We start from the raw sequence: 26,753 nt of genomic DNA, 5'->3' as shown, positions 1-26,753 counted from the left end.
ATTCTTTTATTTTCAAAATTTTGGGTTTGGATAAAAAAATTTAAATTATGAGGATGAAAAAAATGAATGAAAAGAGAGAAGATACTTTAGGAGCTTAGATGGTGTTTGTTGAAGAAGAATGTAAAAAGAGAATTTCAATTTCTCACATCTTAGACCAAAATTGAAATTTCATATTTTTAGTTGTTTAAAATTTTGTTTTAAAATTTCAAAATTTTAAATTCTTCTAAAGAGCATCCAAACAATGAATTCTAAATTACAGAAATTCAAATTCTCTGATAAATTCCTTTCCTCGATCAGTTAAAATTCTCTATTCAGAACGCACTCTTGGATAATTTGATTTGCTTAATTATTACGGATGAGAAATATTTTTAAAACCAAATCCATGCATATTTCCTTAACCATTGTAGTTATAGAATTTTAATTTAGTTACATATCATCTTTTACCTAATAGACTAAACCCTAAGGTCTGCTGTAAAAAAACCCTAAGGCCTCTCTACAAATAAAGTATTCTTTTCATTCTGTGGAATTTTAAAACCCTTTTTTGTTATACTGCGCGTGTTCGGCAAGGTATGTATTATTCTTATATTTTTTTTTGCATCCCTATATTCCTTTGATATTTGAACGCATTTTGCAATCCCCCTTTTGTCAATATGTTTTCAATTCCAACTTTTTACTTTCATTGTTGTTGATTCATTTCAGGATATAACAGAGAGTACACATTTTTAGGTGCTGAATAGAGGTATTTTTAAACGGGTTAGTGGCGTATCGGTTAGTGATGCTATTTATTATCAATGAGAGATGAAATATTGTTTTTAGATTTTTATTCATTTATTTACTGGAGTTGTAATTGTTTGTTTTTTGTATTTGTTGCAGGTTTTGAATACATATTTTGTAATTCTTCGTGGTCAAGATTATAGAGACAAGTAATTGATGTTTTTAATTTCTAATTCTTTTAAACATTTTTCTGGCCAGGTAATTTAAATTTTTTAAAATAGACCAGTTAATAGTAACCATTTCTTCTCCTGGATAGAACATATTCAAAACTAAAAAAGTACATTCTTTTTCAGTGGTGTGACATAATTTACTTTCTTTTTGTTTCATTCTTATTTGATATTTTCTTTATTTATTTTGGTAACCCCCTTCACATAATTACTAGTGTGGTCAGAGTTAGAAAACAGAAAACAATGAAATTGATTCCACTGCATGAGTAAAGGGAGATAATCACACATGACTCGACGTCCACTTCTTAGGAAGAAAGAAAGAAACATATTTTAGAGTACACTATTTTTTTTTGCTTCATAGGTATTCTAATATTTATAAGCCATTTAAAATTATTAGTCAAGTGTTATTAGTCATTCTTTTGTGTCTTAAAAATTATATTTTTTTTCATCATTTTAGTTATTTAAATTCAAAGATGCATAAAAAATAATATTATTTTAATTGTTTTTAAATTGATAATTATGCAAGATAAATTATTTGAAATAATTATTTTGTACAAATAATTTTTTTTATATTTAAGAATGATAAGGATAAAATTCACAAAACATTTACAAGAAAATAGAGTATTATTAAATTTTATAAATGAATATATACATTTTGGGAAGAAAACTATCTAGCAACATTTACTCATGCATAATTAAATAATCAAATTATCTATTTATAATATTTACTTTTTTGATTAATAAATTTTTAAATTAAACATATTTTTAAAGATGTGATAGTTTTTTTGTCAAATATTTATATCGGATGAGAATTGAAATTATCCAGCAATATTTAAAACAGAAATTTTAAATAAAAGTATATCAATGTTTGAATTATTAATATTATTTATATGAGAATGTATTAAAAATTATATTTGAGAGTTATAGAATGTGGTTATTCTTTTAATATTATAATTGCATTTTTATGTGTTTTAAACTTATTTAAAACTGAATTATTAATTTTTTTCCTGAAAATTAATGATATTTAATTTTTTTAACAATTTAATTCTCAAAAAAAAGTTTTATAAATATTACATGCTTAAAAATACTTTTTATACACACACAACAACTACCACCCAGCGTGTAAATCAAACTACATGAATTGTTTTAGCTTAATTAAAAATCTCAAATTGAAATTGTGAATATGTAATTGTTTTAAATGCTCAAAAAGAAGATTTGTCATCGATAATGATCTCGTAAGACATGAATAAGATTATCTCTTCTGAAGAATATCAATATATATATATATATATATATATATATTCACAACAATGATAAACACACGAGTTAATGCGCTAGCTAGGTTAATGTCTTTCGTAGAGATTTTGAGGATATCCTACCCGTGATTTCAAAGAAAACAAGACAAGGTCAACTATCTATTCTACTATATATTTTTACCTTTTTTATTTTTTAATTTTACTTTATATATATATATATATATATATATATATATATATATATTTAACTTACAATATTTTTTAAACAAGAGCTAAAGCAAGTTTTTACTATTAAAATTTTTCTTCTAATTTATTCATTTTGGTTATTGTTATGTTTTATTTTTATACAACTCACTAAAAAGAATTTCAAACTTTTCATATAGTTAAATTATTCTATTACTTTTTCCTCTACTCCATTAATTCTATTTTCAATTTATTTTTTATGTAAATTTAATCTAAAGTATTTTTATGTTTCAATATTTCTTAATTATTAAAATAGATTGAGATAAACAAAATTTAATTCTTTTGCAAAACTACATTCCCATATCTTAGGGGGTTTTAGTTAAATTGATTGCACAAAATATGTGAATTATTATGCACTTTCTTATACCATCTTCAATTTTATCAATATAATAATATAAAAAAATCCTCTTGCATCACATATATATATAAGTAATATATAGGTAGGTGATTAAGTTAGATCCATCTACTACCAACTAATCTAAGTATTCAACTATTACATTTTCCTTTGTTTAAGTCATTATATATCAGTTTTATTTTCAAATTATATTAAAAAGTTGAATTTACTCCACAAGTTTTTAAAAAGATTCATTTTAATTTTCAAATTATTTTAAAATAAATTAATTTATTCCTTTATGACCCATTATTAAAATGATAAATTATATTTATTATTATTATTATTAGACTTAATAGTAAAAAGTGTTTTCTTATTCTTTTCATTTAACTAATTTTTTTTTTCAAAATTTATTGTTTAAGTCTCTAAAAAATAAATTGAACATGAACTGATAACTTAAATCGAATTTTGAAAAATAAGAAAATCAATTTAATAAATAAAATAAGAGACTCTCTTTACAATTAAGTCTTATTGTTATATACACCTCTTTCCACCCTAACCACCGTCACCGGCAACAACATCTTTTCGCTCCGAGCTCCACCACCCACAACTAATCCCTTTCTCCTTTTTCTTCCTCCACCCCCTCCACCCTTGCCACCAAAAGTTCCGCCTCCACCCCGCCGTTGCAGATGTGCGGCTGAAGCTCCGAGATCTGCGCTTTTAGATTCCAGATCTGGCTTCAAGGTTCCAGTTTGAGGTCATTAACGATGTCATTACAGTTCCGCTTTGAGGTTCCAGATCCGTTGCACTTGTCCGAGTCCATCCTTTACGCAGCAAGGGGAGCTGAACACCACCGTCACACGCGGTGCGCTCCAGGAGATCGGAATTGCCACGTGGAACTCCACATAGTTCGCGAGCAAGGGGGTGGAGGAAGAAAAAGGAGCATCCTAGGGTAGCTGTCACAGCTTGAGTCGCCGATTCAACACCGGCAGGCGGTGGCTGCTAGGGTCCCGATGCGGTTTGGCACGGGGGAGCGGAGGAGAAGAGCAACGATAGACTTGAAACTTGTTTTATTTTTTAAAAACAATAATAAATATAGTGGCAGGTAAAAATTCATACTATCCGTAAAAAAAATTGCTGATATATATTCGAAATCCTAAAGGTATTAACTCTTAATTAGACGGAAAATAACCAAATTAGTGCATTTTAAAAAAACTTAAGAAGTAAATTGAATCTTTTTAAAAATTGGAGAGAGGTGAAAGCATAGAATATTAATGGATATTCTTGAACCGAAATCTATTTCAATCTAAAATTTAAGTGTTGATAGGATTCTGACAATGTGTATGTTAACAGTAGACTATACGGCCAAATAAAGTTACCATATCGGTACAACAAGAAAATTCTTTTTTAAGAGATTTTGTACTTGGTGTCAAGAAATTTAGTCCATCGATCAGGTTCGTATAAATACAACCGATGTTGCTGCAATAGATGACAATTATTACATACTAATTCCCTTGTAAGATCGTTATTGACTTGGAGTATTTTGTAGATATTCATCCCTTATTCACTGTGTCATGATCTTGTTATGTCATTGTTAGGATATCTCAAACTTTGATTCACATAAATGCTCATCTCAATTAACATCAATCAGAATTCAATCATTATCAACAATCTCATCTCAAACACGTACGTTAAAAGAGATATATGTAAAGTTGCTAGTTGTTTGGTATGCTCAGTGCTTACAAATTGGTGATTTGGCCTTTATGGGAAGAATCTCTGAACTTTTATGGGCTATATATATGGAAAGGAAGAAATCAGTGGGTTTTTAATCACAAACAAAATCCTATTTGGAAATTGTTCAGGCCATACATTTTAATCAGCAACAAAATCTTTCTTCTACTGTCAAGAGTTATTTTTAGAGATCATTCTGGTGGCTGGAGTACTGGCTTCTGCTTCAAGTCTTCAAATCTCACAGCGGAACTCTTCTCATAATTTAATGCTTAATATCTGGTTCAATTGTCAACTGAGTTTTTGGATTGGGGATGTTCTACCTCAATTACTTGATATAGTTGATGATGATGTAATGCTTTCCGGAAAGTCCTTTTTTTTTTTTTAAACGAAACATCATCTTTTTCTTAAAAAGAAAAAATCCGTTGTGGTAACATTTTTTTAAGTTAATATCAATTAGAATAACTATATCGAAAGAGTGTTTGTAGGAACTATTATTTAATGGGCGCATTTTAAGAGTTTCTTCAACTAAATCAGTTTTAAGCGATGTTTGATTATGAGGAGAGAAATAAAGTGGATAAAAATAGAAGAAAAATAATTAGAGAAGAGACTAAAGGAAAATAAAGGGAAAATAAAATTGAATGTTGGGATGTTTGGTTTTAAAAAAATAAGTAAAAAAATAAAGTATAAATAATATTATGAAGTTGTTTGATTTAGATGAAATGAGCTGAAATAATTTTAAAAAATTATAAAAGTACTCTTACGTCCTTTGATCAGATAGATATTTGACCAACTTTAATCAATAATATTCACTATGTAATTGGTTAAACTAATCTACTTAATCAATAATTCGCATCAAATAACCGATTATACTGGGCATAGACACTTGGAAGAAAAATCGATCAGTTCCATGAAAGCATGAGTCTTGATTATAGAGGAAAATAGGGGTAAATAAGACTTTTTCCACTTAAAATTAAAGATACCTGTCTATCCGCTTGGGCAAAAGAAGAGAAATTACTAAGGTGGGTCCCATCTATTCCAAACTTAACTCTCACCTAGATCACTTAATTATACCAAAGGACTACCGCATGTTTCTTTCTCTTCTAACTTACTTCTGTCACTAAAATCAAACCAAGTGTTAGGAATTTTTCTTTAACTTTTTTTCCCCATCTTATCCCTTTCATCTTTATTTTTAATTTGAATTTCAATCTTTTTAAAATTGTCAATATTTAAAAATAATATTTGATCACAATATAAACTATTTATCCATTGACCAACCTAGGTTGCGGCAAGGGAGTGCACTTTCTAAAATTCGCAAACAAAAATTTTTATAAATAAAATTCTATAATTTTGTATTCTATTTTATTTATATTTATGTATTTGTACCTTTTTTGACCTCAAATTCTCATACATAATTAGGGATACCTAATTCAAGGTATTATCCGTTTTAGTGTTTAATGGTTCGTCATAATTTTATCTTTAAATTATAGTATTGTGGTCACCACTGAACATAAAACGGACAATATTTTGAATGAGATGATCTTGAGGATGCCAAAGGATTTAAGTTTGAAATAGAATTAATTTTAAATTTTATAATTTGTTTTCACTAGCTCAGGTCTTAAATTCGTCATTATATTTATCATAAGTCTAAAATATAATTTGTATGTTTAAAAATATTTATATTTTATGAATTTTAATTGTAATATAACTTGTATATTAAAAATAAATATTTATCCTATGTGCATTTCACACGCTACAAAATACTTATTATATCAGATTTTACCAGTACAAAGTTACTATCTAATATGGTCACACATGAGGCATATAAGGTAAGGCTAGCTAGCTACCCGAATGAGTCCAACACGTACTAACAGAAATAGGATCCGAAGAGTGCCTTTCTTGCCAACTTAGACTTGTTCTCACATGCGACTTGTCGTTCGCAACTATAACCGCACGGCAGCACTGGCACCCCTCTGTTTCAAGTTTCAAGCTTCAAGCAAAAAAGTTCTAAAGCAAAATCTTTGAACAACCAAAGGCAAAAGGTACAAAATTCCATTGCAAAAAAGCTTCTAATTTTCCGTGTACTCTCTCCCTACTTTTTTCGTGAACATCTAACGTATTGCCTATTGCTTACACATAAACTCTTTTGCTTGTGTGTGTATTAGTGAAACTCCATGTTAGCTACTAAAGGGTCAACAACAGAGCAACCAATTCCTCCACAAGTGGAAGAAGAATCAAGTGTTTGCAAACAAGAAGAGGAAGGAGAAGATGCTAAGATAAGGGTGGTTATAGCACAAGAGGGAATTGAAGAGTGCAAAACACCAACTGGGTCAGGCTACAAGATTCCCATAGTTCAAAAATGCCCACTTGCCCCAAGAAAGAAAAGAAGGCCAGTGCCACCTTTTTCTTCACAAATGAAAACATCATCATCTAGTGGGTTGAGCTATGTAGTAAGGCATGAAGAGGTAGAGACTTTCTTCCAATCCATGTTCGAGCTTACTAGAGTTAACAAGAGATGTAGGAGTGTATGAAAGTTCTTAGTGAATAACTGTGGGTGAATATCCTCACATGAATTATAGCAACTTCATTGGAATTTTAGCACTTCTCTCTATGCTTATGATGTTCCATAAGGAAGAAAGAATAGAAGAAAAAGATTGCCGATAATTTTACAATTCAATCGATCACATATTATATTTTTGGCTGTTGCATTTTTTTTTATCGAAGACAAATGTTAGATTTTTTTATTAAGAAATTCAATCCATAACTTTTCTCTTTTTCCTTTTCAATTAACAATTCAATCTACCTTATATCTCCTTCTTACATTCTAAGAATTTTCTATCACCATAATCGATCTAATTTATTATAAATAAAAAAATGATTCACTTTAGAAATCATCAAGTTGACTCAAACCATATCCATATCACCTTGTAGTCTTCACTCAATTGTATATTCCATGGCCATGGATTGTCTCATGTTCAAATTTCACGTGGCGTACCATATGCAAGTTTTGTGTTTATTTGTTTTTTAATAGAAAATAAAAAGCGAGGCTTTTAAAAAATTAATGAGAAATATAGATATAGCACTTATACATGACCTATCATGTCACATAAAAGAATCATCTTCCATGCTCCCATAAACAACATGTTGCGGGGAAGCAGTAAGTGCACCTTTATCTGATGCTTTCAGAGTTACTGTAATTCTGCTATATATATATATAAGAGATGACCCCACAAATTGGAGAAATTATTATATGATCATGGCCTCAATCAATTTTCATGCATTTAACACGTAATTGAACTTTACTATTTTTGCTTAAAAATTAAAAATCTCGGTTATATATTATGTAAATATTGATCGTGATAATAATTTCTCACAAAAAATGGAAAGCAAAAGGGAGGAAACAAAGCAAGTGAACAACATAGAGAGGGAGACAGAGAAACCTGCTCCACTATTGATTAACTTTATATACCCAAAAGTCACGATCAAGCGATAATTGCTTTGTTATGCATGGAGACCAAGACACACCCACGAGCACCACGAGAACAAATACTGTAGTTCATTATTAAGCATATCTATTCTTGTCCTTATTTTCGGGCAATTATATGGGCCTTTAGAATTCAACACTACCTTTCTAAATGAGCAGCTATGGGCCACTCATTTTGAACAATTGGATTGTTTGTTAAAAAACCAAAAGAACAATAAGATTAATGTGTAAATCGGACACAGAACAGTGGATCAGGCTTGATGTACACAACTACATTATGAAATTATGAAATCCAATTTGAATAGTTGAATATTATAATATTTTTTTTGAGAGGTATCAGTTTTTTTTATGATTAATCTTTATTGAACAATTAATTTAGAAACGGATTCAGGGAAGGAAAGCAAAGGGCCTTGGTCCCAAGGTCCCTTCCCTTAGGGTCCTTTGTGTAAATATGAGAAAAAAGAAAAATTAAAAGTAAAAATATTAATAAAATAGATAAGAAAAGTAAATTTTTGAGTTGATATTTGTTTACGATTTTTTAGTAGTAGATAATATATCTAATTTTATCCATAAAATTAATAATTAATAATTCTTAAACTTATTATTTATTAAATAATTATTTATTAGAAGTAAAATATTTAAATAATTATGTAAAAAAAAAATCGCCCCCCTTCTATTACATTCCTAAATTTGTCCCTGATATAATTAGTCATTTTTATTGAGATCTTCCCTCTCAATTACATTCTTATACAAGTGGTGATAATTACAACTAAATGAGATAAAATAGACATATTCTCCATCCATTAAAGGCAAATCATAGAAGAACTTCACCTCATTAAAAAAAAAAAACTCTTTAACATTCAACTTTCATAATTGATTAAATTATTCACTTAATTTCTATAATTTTTCTATTTTAAAATTGATCTTCATATCCTCCCCAAACAACTGATATTCATATACTAAAAATTTGAAATCACATATGGTTGTATTAATTTATATATATAATCATTGACATTAATATAAAAGTAAACACATTGCACTACAACAACCAAATTATCAAAGCTATAGGCATTATTTAGTAATAACAGGAAATTCAATAGATATTTTTGTTTAATTAGAAAAGTTTTAGAAACTAATAAAAGATTCTAAAACTTTTCTAGAAACTAGTAAAAAAAATCGTAAGAAAAACTAGTAAAAGAGAACACATTTTTCACACACCTCAACAATGTAATTCTTTAAATGTCTCAATGTTTAACAAAGAAGAGGCTTCAATAATGTACGCTCATCACTCATGGAAAGGGAAAAACAGACCAAGCCAATACATTACATAGAAATTCAAAGATGCTAACTTTTAAAATAACGAACAAAAATGATCAGAGAGACAGATGAATGAACCATTACCATATACAAAAACAAAAGAAGAAAGTAGATAGATATGCAATCACAGCGCTATGATATGAAGGAAGGAATAAAGAAAATTGTGCAGTGAGAATTTTTTTTTTTTTTCCAATGGACATAAATAGAGGAACGAAACGAAACTTGCTCCTTTTGGTAATTTTTTTAATTTGAATTTTGAAAGGTATTAAGTCATAAATGGGTTTTAGGCTTCTTTTCTTTATAATGGGTTTTCGGCTTTTTGACTTGGGCTTAGAGCATTCGTTATATACAATTAGCATGTTATATTAACAAAATATTAACCTTTTTTTTTAGAGGCCATCCTTATATAAAAATTACATATCTATATTCTATATATGCTAACAAAAGAAATTTGAGGTGACCCTGGCTGCCCAGACTCTCATGAAGATTTGTCGCTGATGATAAGTAATTAGGAGTAGGATGACATGTTTAATTTGATTTTAAATTAAAAATAATGAGTATTAAAAAAAAGAATAATTTTGATGTAAAGTATTTATCAATTATTGATGATTAATTTCTGTTCAAAAATCTAATTGACTATCTTTGGTGAAGTTTTTTTCTCAATTACTTTTTTTATTAAAAAATCGAAGCAGAGACCATTAATTAGTGAAAGTTATAGTTCTTAAAACATACCGATTTTTTTTTTCTTTCTGCTTGTGGAAGTTGCAAACTATATTGAACGGTTTGGCAAATTCATGCAAGAATATATATATTCATCAAGAAGTTCTAGTACTACAGTATTTTCCTAAATCTAATTGTAAGACTTGGAAGCAGGACCGTGCCTGTTTATTCTTATTTTAACAAAGCATAGGAATGTTGCAAATTGCAATCATGCTCATTCATCTCTTGAAACCCCCAGCATTTTTAAATCAATTTTGAAGGGTGGTTCTTGAAAAATGACATTGATGTATCATCTCAAGATCTTTTATAAAATATCATTCTTTTGTTGTGCATATTATACTATAAAGAAGTGTCATAGGCTTTTCTTGTAATTGTCAATACCATAACTTTGAAGGGACACTGGGAGGACACAAAATGACACATCCTTTCTCCAGAACATATGCCATTCACTTTTAACCCCACGTATTTACTTGGTTCCTAGGCACTTGACATCTGGTGCCACACGTCAACCTCTAGAACCCCCTGAAGGTTTTGGCTGATTCTATTAACATACTCATCAATTAGTTACTCACTCTCCTAATTTCTAAAAAAACGCTTGAAGGGTAAGAGAAAGAATAATAGTGAATGGCTCCAAAACGTGCTGAGAAGCTAGTGGTCAGATCCACCAAGAAAGTTGTGGAATCAAGTGTGCTGGTTTCTGTTGTAGGCAAAAGACTAACCCGTGGAAAAAAAGATACTCAAACAACTGATGGAGAAGAAGAAGTAGGTAGCCAAGAGCATCTGGTGGTCATTCCTATTCAAGAAGTGACTCCTCAAGCACAAAAGGATTCACCTAACTCTGCCATCACCACAGAAAACAAAGCTGAGCAAGAGAACAATACTCAAGATGGTGGAGTCGAAAATAATCAAGAGGAAGAGGAAGAGCATGAGGAAGTGAAAGAGAAGAAGAATAAGGCCAAGACCCCAAAAGGGAAAAATGGGAAGGAGAAAAAAAGAGGGAGAAAAAAGGGTAGGAGAAGTGTTGAAGGGTACCAGAGGTATGTATATAGGGTGTTGAAGCAAGTGCACCCTGAAATGGGAATTTCTTCCAAGTGCATGACTGTTCTGAACAACTTGATGAATGACATGTTTGAGAGGCTGGCTTTTGAGGCTTCTAAGCTGAAGGACTACACTGGACACATGACATTGTCTTCAAGGGAGATTCAAGGAGCAGTGAGGCTGGTTTTGCCAGGAGAACTTGGAAAGCATGCAATTGCTGAAGGGGTCAAAGCTGTTAACAACTACACATCCTATGATGCTTGATGTATACACATCTAGTTCTCTAGTAGTTTAGACAAGATTTCTATGTTTAAATCCATGATGTTGATATATAAATATGTACTTAATTAGTTATATGGTTTGTTTCTTAATTAGTTGGTGTGTACTGTGTTAACTAGCTAGAGATGTGTTGTTTTTTGCATTTTGCATTTGAGAAGCAGCTGAAAAATGGAACATTGCCTTATTTTGTGTATGGTTGCTTCATAGGGTTAGAATTGTAGATTACTAACTGTTGGCCTTGTGACCTTGTGTATGTGTAATGCAAGTAGCTACCTCAATTTTCTGGGTATTTAAGAGATGTTCGGTTTTATATTTCACAATATTCTACACGGTGGAAGGGTATTGTTGTATTTTTTACACCCTTTATACTATAACTTAAAATTGTTATTTATGAAAGGCAAAGAAGAATGAGGACCCGCAAAGATACTGACATTAAAATAAGTAAAGTACGGTACATTGTACATATGATTTTGTCCCATGTTGGTACTTGTTACTTAGGAGTTGAAGAGCATAACAGCAGGGTGCAAACGTAATAGGTGAAGTTACACACAGAATCTATTGGTTGCTGAGTTTAATTTAACCTTCGTTTCATAATGAATATCTTTGATGTTAAAATATAGAAAATGTATGTCTCTCTTTTGTGCTTTAGTCCATATTTTTTTTCAAAACGGGAAAAGATAATTTTTCTTAATAGTATATCGTTATACAATATGCTCATATTATTATAATTTCAACTGTAATTACATATGTAATATTATTGTTTTAGATCGATATACTCAATGCAACTATATAAATATTAGCTCTATTAATAAAATAAAATTCCTGTTAAAAATATTAATGAAATTAAATTGAGTTGGCACGATGTCATTTAGTTCGGTCCTCGATATTTTGATTTTTGTTTTCTCATTTGCAAGAAAATGTATCCTTAATAGCTGATAAATGATATTTAGAACTCATTCAGGACATGAGCTTTCGTATCTTAATATTTTTTTCTCACATTTTTTTTTACAAGTTTTGAAGTTGCGATAAGTCATTGTCATCTGGACTGGAAATTAAATTCGTTTGTTTGTAAGATATGGAAATCCTATACTAATCCCTATCAGCACCTTTACGGGGGAAGGGTGATATCCCAAGTATTAGTATTTGAAGTAGGGACTAGGGGTGGTAAAATAGACTTAGTTGTCAAGTACATTCATTTAACTCATTTTTTAGTGAGTTGGGCTAGGATATTCGATCCATTAGTTTCTTTTGGCCCTTCTTACCTTGGCTCTCGCTGAAAATTGGACTTATATATATATATATATATATATATATATATATATATATATATATATATATATATATAGGTAAAAAGTAAAGAAAATTTAATATAGCACTTTGAATTTCTGTTTTATTTTGTTAGAGAAGTAACGTGTTTAGGACAAAATATTTTTAAGTTAAGAGATAACCAATGAAAGTAAATGTGTTTCTTTTTTGTTGTTAGTATTATAGACAAAGCATTTAGAGGAATTAGATAAAATAATGCAGTTAAAAGTTAAAACTATTAAGTAAACAAGTTAAAGAGATATACAGTAGCTAGTAAGAGGCTTAAATTATTTCTAATTTTTGTAATTTGAATAAAATATGTTTTTTATCCTTCTAAAATTTGCAAAGTTTGGTTTCAGTCCCTCTAAAAGAGTTGTTTATTTTTTGTTCTAATTTTGAACTACAACATTTTTGGTCTTTCATGCGCTATTTAAACTACTTGAAGAATCAAGAGTGATGCATTTTAAAAAAGAGAGAAACCAAAAACAGACAAACTTTTTGAGGAACGAAAATCTAACTTTCAAAAACATTTTCGTTTTACTGGTTTTGGGTTCAATAAGATTAGATAAATACTTGTTGGTTGTTGTGAAAGTACCAAATGCATTCTTGTCTTACTAGTTTTGGGTTTAATAGCAAAAGAAAAATTATATGTGTGTAATTTTTTGTATATAATACTGAGATATAAGAAGAAAATACAGAGAGAAAAAGTGTGATAAAGATGATTGATATGGTAGAAGCTAGAAAGAGTTAGTGGGAAAACTAATATTGTAAAAATGTTATAGATAAATATTGTATGGATACTATTATAGTAAACCCCTTTTCTTAAAACAACTAGTGGATGAACCACAAGACATCATACCTGACACTAAATTACTTAAGTAAAAAACAAAAACATGTAGATATGTCCGTGTCAACGGCTGTACTTTAACTTCTTTTAAAGTTATATAACATTAAATGAAGAAACTTTGGACTTTGGTGCATTTGAATTTTGAAGAAATTGTTTGACTAGGTTTTGTTGTAAAATGAACATTTTAATTATAAAATAAAATTTTCAGTAATATTTTGCGGCTTGTCTATGGTAAGTATCCTTATTCCTGGATCCTTTCCTAATTGTAGCCGTCTCTAATGTTTTAAAACTCGTTACATGCTGGGAAATGTCAAACGTATACACTTCATTTTAAAGGCATATATACTAGTGAAAAGAAAAGAAAAAATGATAAATGTAACAAATGCTACTATCATGAAAAATGAAAAGAATTTGTAACAAAATAAATAGGTAGAATACTAATTATAATCTAAAAATGAAAATAAATTAAAAAATTCGATATCATCTAACTTTCTACCATTGAAAGATTGGATTGAATACTTAAAAAATAACTCAAATATTGAAATGCCAAATTCTTACTTTTTATACTCCAGACCACGAGAATTATCTATTTTAATTTTTATATTTATACCCATAATAAATATTGACATTTATCTAAATTTTATTTTTTCATTCACGGCTGAAAAGGTTGAAGTTATTCCATCTATTTTTTTATAGATAGTTTTCACCAATAAAATGACTATATAACTATTTTTCATTATATTTTTGGATAGCAATAAATGTATAAAAGAAAGAGTATATTGATAAAGATATTTTTTTCCAAAATCAAAAGAGGGATTAGCTTGAAAAAAAATACACGATTCCTAACTAGTTTGGTATCCTAAAACAAAAATTAGGTGACAAGCGAAAATAAGATGAAAAAAATAGGTTTATAAATAATCAAATACAATAACCCTTACATGTTTGCATACATATATCTCAGTAGAAACAGAGGAATACCTCCATCGATAATTCTCACTGATGCTGCACTCCAACACGTTTAAGTTGTTTGTTGGGCAGTATTCTTATACACAGTACATATTTTCAATATGGTTGGATTGGGATAAACTTATACTTGTGACTAAAATTTGAATATTTGTATCTCGTGCCCCCTCGTCACGTCACAGTGGTGGCATTCTTAACTTATTCTACAAGTAATTCTCGTTGTTAATACTTCCTCCCAGTTCTTTTTTATAAGAAATAAGGTAATATTACTTATAGAGAAAAAAGTTATACATTGTATAAAAAAAATTACATAATTATCTAATTACAATTTATAAATATATAAAATAATCATCTTAAAATAATTTTAAATCTTGATTTATGATTAGATGTAAAATTATAGCTGACATTAAACTCTTATATGTCCTAAGTATAAAAGAAACAGCAAGAGTATCTCCAAAAAAATTGTACAAGGAAGTTGAAACTCATTTTTTCAATATCAAATTTATGAACAACACATTTCAGCAGAGTAAACAACAACAATAATAGTGTAGTTATTGGCGAATCAAATAATTGCAGAGTATATGAAGAGAGTCTAGTTGAAGTGTTCCAAAAGACCACAGTTTGAGAACATTACATTACAAATGATTCATAGGAAAAATGATTAGTGTTGTGTTTTAGAAGGTGGCAAGTGCAACATTCCCGTAAACTCCAGAGTCACGGATTAAATGCGGTGGCTCCCATGCTCAGTCCCTGTCACTCTACTCTAGCTAGTTTATTTAATTTGCACCCAAAAAATGCATTATTATTATTACTATTCTACTATTATTATAAATAAAACACAAAACCTATTACACTGCAACTTTAATTTATTATTCTCTTCTCAGTTATCACAACAAACACATTAGAGTATAAGGCAGTGTTTGGTAGCAGAGAATTAAAAACATGGAATTCTGGAACCGCAGATTGCTACTACAGAACGAGGACGTTCCCCTCTCGATGCCACCTCTCTCTCACACTCACACCAAACACGCCACTAACGCATCATCATCCTCGCCGCCGCAATCTTCGGCTTTCCAATTCCAAAGCCCACTGCAGGTTTCGATTCCTCCAGTTTTTTCATCGAGTGTGGCCTACGTCTTCCTCATCCTCTTCACCACCTTCTTCTTCGTCGGCTTCGTCTTCCTCTACTTCCGCCAGTTCGCCTCCGACGCCGCCGCCGCCGGATCCTACCGCCGCCGCTGGGAGGAGGGCGCGGCAGCGGCGGCGGAGGCAAAGAAGTGCCTGCCGGTGGTGGCGCACTGCGGGGAGGGGTGCGCGGAGTGCGCGATATGCCTGGAGGAGCTGCGAGAGGGGGACGCGGTGAAGATGATTCCGTACTGCAAGCACGTGTTCCACCCGCACTGCATTGACACGTGGCTCGATAAGCATGTCACGTGCCCCGTGTGCCGGTGCAGTGAGCTGCTATGTGGAGAAGAGGTGGTGGGGTCGGTGTCAGCGAGAAGACAAGAAGAAGTGGTTCTAAATTTGGATTAGAAGAACTTTGAAGAAGAAGATGAAACTGTAGCGTTGCGTGTTTCATTGGACATTGCTTATTATCCATATTTGCTAGGTTTCAACCACCACTTGAGAGTCTTAACCAACGAACGTGTTACATATTACAAGTTTCTTTTGTGGTTTTGTTCATTCCCATTATTATTGCCACTTGCCAGTGTCATTATTTAGCAGCATTTAATAATTCAATAACATTCTCTTTCAGTTTTTTTTTTATAAAAATAAATTGTAGTAGACTCATAGTACTGCTATTTTGCGTTTTCTTCAACTGTTTTTTTATCACCAAAATTCTTGAAATTTGGATTGAAGTGAAAATTATGCAACAATGATATATTATTTTAGTAGTCTGAAATTATTCTTAAATGAATTAAAAGCAAGATATACTTAGAATTCAATGATAAAAAATTGTAAGAGAATTTCGTCGTAAAAGAAAAATGAAGTGATAAGTTAAGAACATGTGTAATTTATGTTCTTTTGATCTTGAATCAATTTCTTCAACGATTAGGGTGAATTTGAATACCAGTTTATTTAGAGACATTCCAATATATCCAAACGCAAAAATTACTCTCTTGGGGAATTGAAATCAGTGTCTCGGAACGAAAAATCCAAACAGACTATCAATTACATATCATAGTTAAATACAAAAGATCTTTGTTTTTCTTCGTTTTCTCCTAAAAAAAAGGTTGATATACAACGAGGACAAATGCTAGCTTCTATGTTCTTATATTCTATTTCTCTTTTTTTAAAATATTTGTTAAATTTTATTTTTATCTTTTTTATATAAATTAGAATTTTATTTTATCTTTATCTTTTTTGACATAAGGTATGGTTTTTTTTCTATTTTATCACATAAGTTATTGATGATGATAGATAAAAATTTATTTTCTTCTTCTTGTTACTATTATTAGTTAGATTTTTTATATTATATTATTTAGTTTAACCATTATACTATTCATATTATTTTTTTATTATCGCATCATCATACTTCAAGGTATTGATATTGATATTCAAAGAAGATAGACTTGTATTATTCTTCTAGTATTTTTTAATATTTTTTATATTACACTATTTATATACTTTATTCTAGTATTTTTAACTTTATACTTCAAGATATTTAAATTGTTACATTAATTAACATGGTGAAAGTATGTCTATTTAAGAGTATTTTATTTTTAATTTAGTTTAAACATGTTTGAAAATGTTTAAAGATATAATATAAGATTAATAGTAAAATACACAATATAAAAATAATAATAATTGAGACTAAAACATATAATTAAAATAATTCATCTATAAATTAATAATCAAAAGAGTTTAAAATTAATTATAAATACCCAAAATATATTTTTGTTAATTAAATTAAATTAAATTTTATGTAAAATATCATTTTAGCATAGATATTTTTGTTTTTACATTTAAATACTATTTTAATACATACGTTTATGAAATATTATAATTCAATAAGTTAATTTAATAATTTCTAACTATCAACTAAATTTTTTACTTTCAAATAATTTTTCAGCTATATTTGACAAACATAATAATAAAGAGTAGGTAAATAATATTATTTAAAAATACATATATATAATTTTATTTGTTAACATAGCTAATGCATCAATTTTTAATTTCACATTTCATTCTATTTAAAAAAAATATTAAGAGATAAATATAAAATAAGAAACAATATTGTCTTTATAACATATTTTTTATTATCTCCATATAATAAAGCCAACGAGTATATGTTTAGAAATTTTATTTCTCAGATTTATTTCCACATTTTTTTTGTAATATGCACATTATAATTATAACATATTTTGGAATTTAAAAAAAAAAAGAGGGTGCATTTAAAGACAAATAAACCAGTAATCGGTGTGGGTCCTGTTGTCGGAGAATAAGATGATCTTCTGTGTTATGACCAGAAGAATCCGCTATGCATACAGAGCTTCCTGAAGAGTCTCCACATCATTCAATAATCAATAATATATTATATTTGTCCTTTCATTTGGTACGTGTTTATTTGGCTCACCACCAACTCTCACCTCTCTCTTTTATTACTCCCCATAACAGTTTTTTGTTTCATCAAAATGAAGGCAGGTTCTACTTGCGAATAAACTTTTTAAAGTTCACCAGCTCAAGAAAAAAGAAAAATGAAATGTCGCATTCTATTATTTACAAAATTTTCAATTTTCAAGTCTTACCTTGAGGTTGATTCAGTAGGGTCCAAGTGTCAAACAACTGTGTTTATGGTCCCACGGCTCCATCACTTCAGTCAATTCTTGAAAACATTGAATTCGTTGCCTTGATTCAATTTTTGTTTAACTCCAATCAAGGACGTGATTCTGGCATAATGACATTTGCTTGAAAGGGTTAAACTTTTCTTTCAATATATATATAGATTCTGATTGTGTGAACAAGTCTTGCATAATTTACTTCTACTTGGTAAATGATTTTCGTGTCAAATAGTAAAAAAAAAAAAAAAAACTTTTGAATGGTGGTTTTTTTTGCATTTGAAATTATTTGGCATAATATGGTGCATTGCGTTGTGTTAATGTAATTGCTTTTTTTACTGTATACTACCTTCGTTGCCCATCCAGAGCTGTAAATACCAATATGCATCTTTTAGCTTGCCAGGAGTACTCCAAATAGTAAGAATTCATTTAAAAGTTAAAGATTAAGAAATTATGGTTAATTAATCACTAGAATTCTGTTACTAGTTAATTCTCTCTTTTATGATGAGGTGCAGTAGAGACCTATCCGTGCCAGCTTCTCATTCTATCAAGGATACATTTTTATTATCTCAATTTCTCTTGTTGAACCCTGACATATATCACAATACTAGAAATGTACTTTAAATTGGTGTATCTCTTTCCCATTATTTTTTTCGTAACAATGAAAACAAAAAATGATAACAGAATTATCTGCTTTAGAATTTCACAAGCCATGTCAAATGAATATAAAAAGACCATTAAAGGATTCATCAATGGTTAACTTAAAGGATGAAATAGTAATACTATGTGATATAATTAAAAAAGTATTACAGAAATGCAAAAGCAAAAAATAAATACTTCAATTCTTTTTGGTCCAACCGTACAAACCAAATAAGATTTAAATGGAATAATTTTGCATCTTATTAATTTACACGCACTAAAACATTAAATGCATTTCTTGGTTAACAAAATTAACAAAGTTATTAATCTAATGCAACATTATCAAAATTTTCACAAATTTTCCTGATTGGAAATTAATTTAATTATATTTTAAGCAATTATATTTTATAATCACTGCCCAACAATAACCTAAAATTTCTATTAAAACATTCAAGCATCTTAGCATATTTCTTTTAATTTAATCGGGGTACTAAAATTAAAATAATTGATAATAAAATAAAAGAACGACATTAAAATTAAATACAGTAGTTGCTTTCAGCCATTCGTTATGTTCTCCCATTTATTTATCAATTTGATGGCAGTTATATGATTGATTCATTTTCTATATTTTTATCTTTACCCAAAAGTCAAATGTTAGATGTTACTGGATCTTTTTCCCAAACCTACAACTAAAGAAAAAGTAACTACGCAATTAGTTACGTGGATTAAAAAAAGTGAAAACATTGCGTAAAAAGGGATGTCAATATCATTGTCTTACCAAACTGCCAATCAAGCAAAAGATAAAAAATCAAAAAGAACAAAAAGAACATTTCGAAATGGTATTTTTGATCCAACGAAATCTTTCTAGTTGTGATATGCTGTCATTTGTCAAGAAACTTCTACCAATCATCAGACCACACTTCAACAAACAAACCTGCATTACCTAGAAAGAGAAGGTGCAGGTTTGATCTGATGACCAATGCTGACCCACTTCAGAGCAAAACCAATCTGATTTTGATATATGTAGTGTACAGCCCAAACAGAAGTTTAAAACTTCAGAGCAACATTACAAACACAAAAATAATGCAGAGACAGTTTTCATCTCCAAGAGTTTATAACCACCATGGCACCATCTAGCTACCTAGAATTAAAATGACGAAAATCTCTATCCCCAAAACCACAAAGTGCAAAACTGAAACTTCATAAACGACATACATTTTTTATTCATATGAGAATCATGGCCCCAAAAAAATGCCATCATGTGTTCCATTGGTGCACTCGACATAAATACAGTAATCACAGTAAGAAATATATATATAAAAAAATACGAAAAAGAGTACCTGGAAACGTCCGGGAGATAAAATTTGTTAGAATCCTGTATTTTGTTAAAAGTGTGACCTTTATATTAATGTCAAATTATTGTATAGAATAAGCACGTATCACCTCCACCACAGGAGCTTGACACATTGGGCAATTCCTTCTGCTTTGAAGCAACTCATTGGCACATTTTGAACATGTACACAAATGACCACATCTGCAACAGAAGCACAAGGATACTCTTAGTGATTACAATCAGGTTGAGGTGCAAATTGGCTACAAATCTGTCCAACCGGTTATGTATATTACCTGTACAACAAAGAATCGATATTGCTTTCACAGCATATACAGCAAAGTCCTTTTCTCACACATTCCCATTTAGATTTATCTTCTGGTGACTCGCAATCATGTATTCCTGAAATAAATTTAACTTAGTCTTCCCAGAAAGCAATATGACAAAATTTATTTTTCTTTAAAAAATCACAGCTCAGTTGAATGGGAAAAAGAGCCCTGCAAATGGAATGTGAAGTGGTAAGAGAAATAGCAAACCTGATGAACCAGCAGAGCGATTTAGGGCTGCAGAAACTTCTTGCCTTATAGATCGCTGCAACTCAAGCTGCATATCCATACAAGCCTCCAGCATTCTCTGCATGTTATTCATCCTTTGCTGTAATCGAGCCATGTCAATTCTCAAGTCATTAATAATCTCCCAATCCTGTCAAAAAGACAAATCAGAGAATCATTTAAATGACAACACATTTATAAATATAAAAAAAATGAAGTTAAGAATCTACTATCTACACCATTGCAAACATCAGCGAAGGAAAAATAGTGATACCCAGTAAATTTCAACTTTTTTGTTCCTATAAATCATAGCATGATAAAATCATCAGGAAAACAAATAAATTTTATAACTTACATTATCAAATAAAACTCATTTACAGGACCAATAATGCATAAAAATTAATCTTCACTTTATTAGAGCATATTGAACATAGCACAAAGCAAATTTACTCACGATTACTAGACGCTGATTATTTATGTCATTCTGTGACCAGTTGTCACGATGGTGGTGCTGGTCCCAAATAGGCAGAGGAGGTGGTATAGGTAAAGAGGGCAGGTTAAGTGGACTAACAGTAACCTCCTCCTGGCCAACAATTTGATCCCTACTATGCTGCTCAAGGTCCTGCTCTACTGAGGCAGAAGAAGGAGTTGTTTCTTGAAATTCCCAGTCAATGTTAGCATGACCTTGCCTTTCAACATATGACTGTATCAACTGATCAAGACTCTCACGAAAACTGCTGCGAAGGAGGTTAGAGACACTTCTCCTGCAAGATGAACAGAAAGATTTACTCTAGATTATAACTTTCATGTTAGAAAGATAATTGCAGTAACTCTTCACTTGTATTTACATACCTATTAAGAAGTTCCCTGAGTTCAACACTGTACACGTTGTCATCTTCAGGAAAATAAAATCCACGAATTCTACCAACTGGAGCACTTTCATGATCAGAAGGTCCTCCCAACCAATTTTCCACAGCCTCTTGGAAGCCACCATCTTCTTGCCACACTTCATGAGATTCTTGCAGACGAGAGTTTTCTCCATCCTCGTTTGCCAAACTGTTGTCAGGCCACTCATTTGCTGTATTGCTGAGCTGATTATCATCGACATTTTCCTCAGTGCTATTTCTCCATTCGGTATTATTCTGATACCACTCACTTCCTTCATTTTCAAAAACTTCTTCTGGCTGTTCTCCTTCTAGAGCACCAGATTCATTCCAATTTACATCATCAACAACATTATCCTCCATATGAATGTTGTAATTTGAAGAATTGTTTTGACTATTATTTATACCACCCAGCTCAGACGGCTCATTATGCACCTCACTGAATTCTTGATTATTACTATGCTCTGAATCTTCAATTCGCAAGCTTTGTTGGGTAATTTCATTAGCAGCATCTTCAGTTGGCATCACATCAACATTTTGCTCAGGGTTGTCCCCTCTTTCAACACAAGCGCTGAATGATGATTGACAATCTAGTGATTCAATTGGCAAATGCTGCAACTGATCTGCTTGAGCAGTAGATTCTTGCCAATCCAAATTCTCACACGCGGTACCTCGTACGCAGTTCTGGCTGCCTGATACCCCAAGTCTATTGCTTCCTCTGTGATTAGGGTCAGACTGTTCAGGATGTACAATTGGGACTATATGTGAACTGCTTGATCCCATTTGTTCATTTGTATTAAAATCAATTTCAACATTAGATGAGGTATCTGCATTGCTGGTTGCTTGACTGCAACCACTGTTCTCCTTTCTACAGAAAAATCCTTCCCTGTTCAGAAGAAGTTAACATCATTGGCATATAACAAAAATCTAAAATAATTAAAATGAAGATGAGGCTAAAATAATTAACACAAGTTGTAGTAACAAAAAAAACATGAATCAATGGGCTTAAGAGAAAATAGAGAAAATATTTACTTTTACCCATCTTTAGCAAGATCAAAGCAGGGAGGGAATCTTTTAAAATATTATTACACAGTTAACCCCATAAGGCAGTTGTATTCAATTGTCAATAAGTCATTTTTTTCTCTGTTTTTCAACTAAAAAGAATTAGTATCTGACCTTTGTTTTAAAAAAACTCAGAAAAAAAAGGAGCATTTGAATCCAAAATATACAAAATTAGTAATTTAAATGCTATAAATATATCAGTTGAACATTCAAAAGATGGATATAGCAATTATCAGTACAGGTCAGCATGTATATTTAAGTGATCAAATAAAAGTTATATAGACCAACACAAGAGTGCCAGTGCACTATATGTCATACATTTTTTCTGGTAAAAACTTGCATAAAGACAAAAAAACAATGCAACAAAAAATGTAGTTGAAATCATCAACTTAATGTCATAAAGAAATTCATACCTTAGACCTGATACAGTTTGTCTTCGCCTCAAGAAGCCCAATTCACTTTCTGCAACAGAAAGGGGCTTGTTATTATCAACAGGTCTATCATTTCTCAAGAATCTGCCTCTAAGCAATGCCTGTAAACATTTTAACAAACATTCATCAAATGGAGGACAAAGCTCGGGATTTAAATCACCTCCTAAATTTTAAAATATGCTTGATTGGATTAAAATTTACAGTATTTGGTATTACCTTTCTAGGTTTTCTAAATTATTGTATTTCAGATTGTTTCTGCATTAGGAATGTTTTATAGTTACCTCACGTTAGTACTTGGGATTTTAAATATATGTTTACTATCCCAACAATGAAATTATATATTACTTAAATTTTGCCTTGAAATTCAGAGTATAGCCAAAGTGCTCACTCACTAGTACTGTCTGGTTCAACTGATGTGAATCTCTTACACAGTTCACAGTAACAAAGCTGAAAGCTCCGAACCCAAACTTCACAGCTAATAACCACATGATACAGGATAAGGGGATAATAATACAAAAAGAAAATATTAATCATTTATTGGACAAACCTGAATGCGATTTCGATAGGGGAATTGTGACACGGCCTGATGGTTCAACAACTCCTGAATTTCTCTTTGCCTTTCTCTCTCAGCCTTCTTAAGCATATCAAGCATAGCTTGTCGGCCACATAATTTACGTATGCCCCTCCGTGTATGCTCAGTTTGGCCCCCAATCTGGTTAACAACGAGTCCATCACGCACACGTTCAATTTGCATATCAATTTCAGCAGATGGTTCTTCCCTGTTTTCCCCAGAGGAAACACTTCTCTGCTGGCTACTCATTTGTACCCACTCCCTAATAACTCTCACCCTTTCCTGCTCGGTTTCCCCAAGCCATTCTCCCCTTGAACCGTTATTTCTTCCAGAAATGTTTGATGCATGATCCCTAGCGCCACTATTCATCCATTCTCTGAAAATTTGCCTCACTCTTTCCCTTTCAACTTCTCCCAAGTCAGAAGAGTTATCACAGCTAGAATTGTTTAAATCCTCGTTACCATCATGGGATTCATTCTGACTTTGCGACTGTGACCATGTTTCAGATTCATTCTCACCCAAAACTGCATCTTCTAAAACATGCTGCTGCCTTCTTTCTTGGATGTCTTGTGAAGGGTCCGCAACCAACCCATCCCTCCTTTGTTCAATAGGTACTTCATCAGGTCTTCCTTGAACTTGATTCACCACATGTTCTTCCTCAATCTCTCGCCACATTTGCAAGAGCGAAGATGACCGGGTGGTTCCCCGCCTTCCATCTCCACCTCTCCCAGATGACTGGGAACGGGAGTCCCTCAGGAAAGAAGAGTCGAGCACAGACACACTGTGTAGACCAGCAATAGCCATTCCTGGATTACTTTTCTAGCAAGCATACAGATCTCTTCAACCCACCTCATTCAAACGCACTAAAATTTGCATTCCGTAACATGGCAGGAAAAAACAAATTCATCTTCATTCAAACAGATATTTTTTATATTTTCATGGATTCACCCATCACATCAGCCAACACCGTTACTCTCCTTGCCAATATCATGGCCACCATCATCCCCATCAAGGAAATGAAATCCAAACTTCGAAATTTTCCAATTGAAGGTATCACCGCTACCTACACTTAATCCTGCACCAAAAAAAAAAGGAAGAAAAACACACACATCAATTTGCTTTCCTTTTTTCAAATTCACAATCGAAATTCGTAGCCATAACATCAGAATTATATATATATAGATATATATATATATATATATATATATATATATATATATATATATAACAAAAACATGCCAAATAAAACAATAAAATTATAAATAGCTACACTAAAAACACCTGAACCGAAAAATTCTCAGATTCCATAATTTCAGCGAAGCTCAGCAAACGAAAGCCATTCGGCTCACCACGTCGGAGTTGTCATTTCGACTCCGGAAAAGGAAATTCGAAAATTCGTTTCTCACCATTTCGCTCAGAAACTGAAACGCGCCACAGAGGAGATAAAATGAAAATCATTCCAAACGGAAATCAAATTCGCATTGCTAAACACACAAATTTCCGACGAGGAAAAAGAAGCACAACCAAACAAAATTGAATCCAGAGGATTCAATTCAGCAACGGAACACACAAAAACAGCACGCGATTTTAAGCGATTGCGATCTAACAGTAACGTTGAAGCGTGAAAAGGAACGTACCGGTGAAGCTGAGCTTTTGATTTTGAAGTAAAGGAAACGAAACCCTAAACGCGAAGAGAAAGAAAAGAAAATTCAGAGAGAGAGAGAATAATGACAACGAAAATGGAAGCACAGAGAGAGAGAGGGAGGGAGGGAGAGAAAGAAAGAGCGGTGATTTAGAATTAATAAATGTTGACACGTCTGCATGGAAACTGCCGTAACGTAAAATTAAATAATTTAAATATTAAGTATTTATTTTTTAAGCGATTATTATCATTCCGTGACACGTGGCTATCTGCCTCCTCTTCCGGGCAAATAACGGACGAAATGCTTCCTCTCTCAATCTTGAACTGAACATTAAGTTTTTCGAGACCGCAGAAGGCAGAACCTATCATGAACGGCGTCGTTTTGTGAAAATGGTTGTTTTAAAAAGGAGGGCGAAGTTCTTTCGACGCACGCTCTCTTTTTAATTAGAAGAAGTAATTCCCTTTTCTTTTCTTTGTTTTTTTTTTAATATCTTTTTCCTTTTCTATTAAATCATTGATTAACTCACCTAATGAAGATGGATTCCAAGGATCTAATGGCATAGAAAAGGGCATGTTTTTTTGGTATGATGTTTTAGGATAAGATTTTTCAAAACATAATTTAAGTGAAACTTTAACTATAGACCATTTTAGAACAAAATGCACTGAATAATCAAATAAAAAAGGGGGAAAAATTAACCTTGGTATTCTGTTGGCGAAATCTAAATTAAGATTCATTTAACTGATAATTGACTTGTTGACTATTTCTGACAGATATTTTTCATATGCATTACCTAAAGATCAAATCAATAATAATATACTTAAGAAATATCAGTCAATCATTCAAATGAAACATTTTGTTAGGAAAGTCTGTTCTGACATTAAAATATATCAAAGTTATGTTTTTTTTAAAAAAAAGCTTTTCTTTGCCAAAATAATAATAACATTTAAAATAATCGAGTAATGATTATTGCATTCATGTAAGGATGCATTGTAAATTATTTCGTGATGATTATTAAATATATTTTGATATTTGAACAATATAAATACACATAAAAAAACGTAAGAATAAATAAGTAGGATAAATTGTCAAATAAATTGGTCCATGAAGTTGCAAGACATTGAAAAATTGATTTTTAAAGATGAAAAATTTAAATTTATTTTTTGAATGAGTAAAAATTGTAACAAATTAGTTTTATAAATAATTTAACAATAAATTAGTTTATAAATTTTGCAACTTAATATCATGTTATTTCTCAAAAAATATAACTTATTGTTAAATTGATCTTTAACATTACAACTTAATGATAAAATAATTTTACAAATTTAAAAACATGACTAATTTGTTATGTTTTTTTGCATATTCAGAGACTAAATTTATATTATTTTTTATCTTTCAGGAATCAATTTATCAC

General features: G+C 31.0%; 3 protein-coding genes and 1 long non-coding RNA gene across 5 annotated transcripts; 3 read left to right on the top strand and 1 right to left on the bottom strand.

The window, feature by feature from the left end:
- Positions 1 to 6,369: 6,369 nt before the first annotated feature.
- LOC114378117 lies at positions 6,370 to 7,097 on the top strand. Its single transcript, XR_003659256.1, has 2 exons — positions 6,370 to 6,541; positions 6,665 to 7,097. It is a non-coding gene; the product is annotated as an uncharacterized LOC114378117 (long non-coding RNA).
- Positions 7,098 to 10,596: 3,499 nt separating this feature from the next.
- LOC114379571 (histone H2B.3-like) lies at positions 10,597 to 11,657 on the top strand. Its single transcript, XM_028338247.1, has one exon. It carries the CDS (start codon positions 10,645 to 10,647, stop codon positions 11,320 to 11,322), a length of 678 nt encoding a protein of 225 aa, XP_028194048.1. The 5' UTR covers positions 10,597 to 10,644; the 3' UTR covers positions 11,323 to 11,657.
- Positions 11,658 to 15,299: 3,642 nt separating this feature from the next.
- Positions 15,300 to 16,266, top strand: LOC114379509 (RING-H2 finger protein ATL39-like). Its single transcript, XM_028338189.1, has one exon. It carries the CDS (start codon positions 15,395 to 15,397, stop codon positions 15,983 to 15,985), a length of 591 nt encoding a protein of 196 aa, XP_028193990.1. The 5' UTR covers positions 15,300 to 15,394; the 3' UTR covers positions 15,986 to 16,266.
- A 3,595-nt stretch (positions 16,267 to 19,861) lies between these two features.
- Positions 19,862 to 25,480, bottom strand: LOC114379492. 2 transcript variants are annotated; one of them, XM_028338165.1, is made up of 9 exons: positions 25,337 to 25,480; positions 24,981 to 25,120; positions 23,676 to 24,774; positions 23,111 to 23,229; positions 21,604 to 22,521; positions 21,206 to 21,515; positions 20,737 to 20,902; positions 20,497 to 20,602; positions 19,862 to 20,404 (listed from the first exon to the last, which is right to left on the bottom strand). In XM_028338165.1, the coding sequence occupies exons 3-9, from the start codon at positions 24,501 to 24,503 to the stop codon at positions 20,287 to 20,289; spliced, it is 2,565 nt and encodes an 854-aa protein (XP_028193966.1). In that variant the 5' UTR covers positions 24,504 to 24,774; positions 24,981 to 25,120; positions 25,337 to 25,480; the 3' UTR covers positions 19,862 to 20,286. The 2 variants fall into 2 exon arrangements, with proteins under 2 accessions (XP_028193966.1, XP_028193967.1); XM_028338166.1 differs by lacking the exon at positions 24,981 to 25,120.
- Between the last annotated feature and the right edge of the window lie 1,273 nt (positions 25,481 to 26,753).

Source organism: Glycine soja, chromosome 12 (genome assembly GCF_004193775.1).
Source record: "Glycine soja cultivar W05 chromosome 12, ASM419377v2, whole genome shotgun sequence".
Classification (NCBI taxonomy): domain Eukaryota; kingdom Viridiplantae; phylum Streptophyta; class Magnoliopsida; order Fabales; family Fabaceae; genus Glycine; species Glycine soja.
The sequence above is the reverse complement of the archived record's forward strand: the minus strand, read 5'-3'. Positions and strand labels throughout refer to the sequence as shown.

Bases quoted from the DNA above. Each gene is read 5' to 3' on its own strand.
- LOC114379571 (XM_028338247.1), top strand. From the start codon at position 10,645: ATGGCTCCAAAACGTGCTGAGAAGCTAGTGGTCAGATCCACCAAGAAA.
- LOC114379509 (XM_028338189.1), top strand. From the start codon at position 15,395: ATGGAATTCTGGAACCGCAGATTGCTACTACAGAACGAGGACGTTCCC.
- LOC114379492 (XM_028338165.1), bottom strand. From the start codon at position 24,503: ATGGCTATTGCTGGTCTACACAGTGTGTCTGTGCTCGACTCTTCTTTC. The intron at 21,516-21,603 runs GTATGTAAATAC...TTCATCTTGCAG, and splicing joins CTCAGGGAACTTCTTAATAG to GAGAAGTGTCTCTAACCTCC. The intron at 20,405-20,496 runs GTAATATACATA...CTTCTGTTGCAG, and splicing joins ATCGATTCTTTGTTGTACAG to ATGTGGTCATTTGTGTACAT.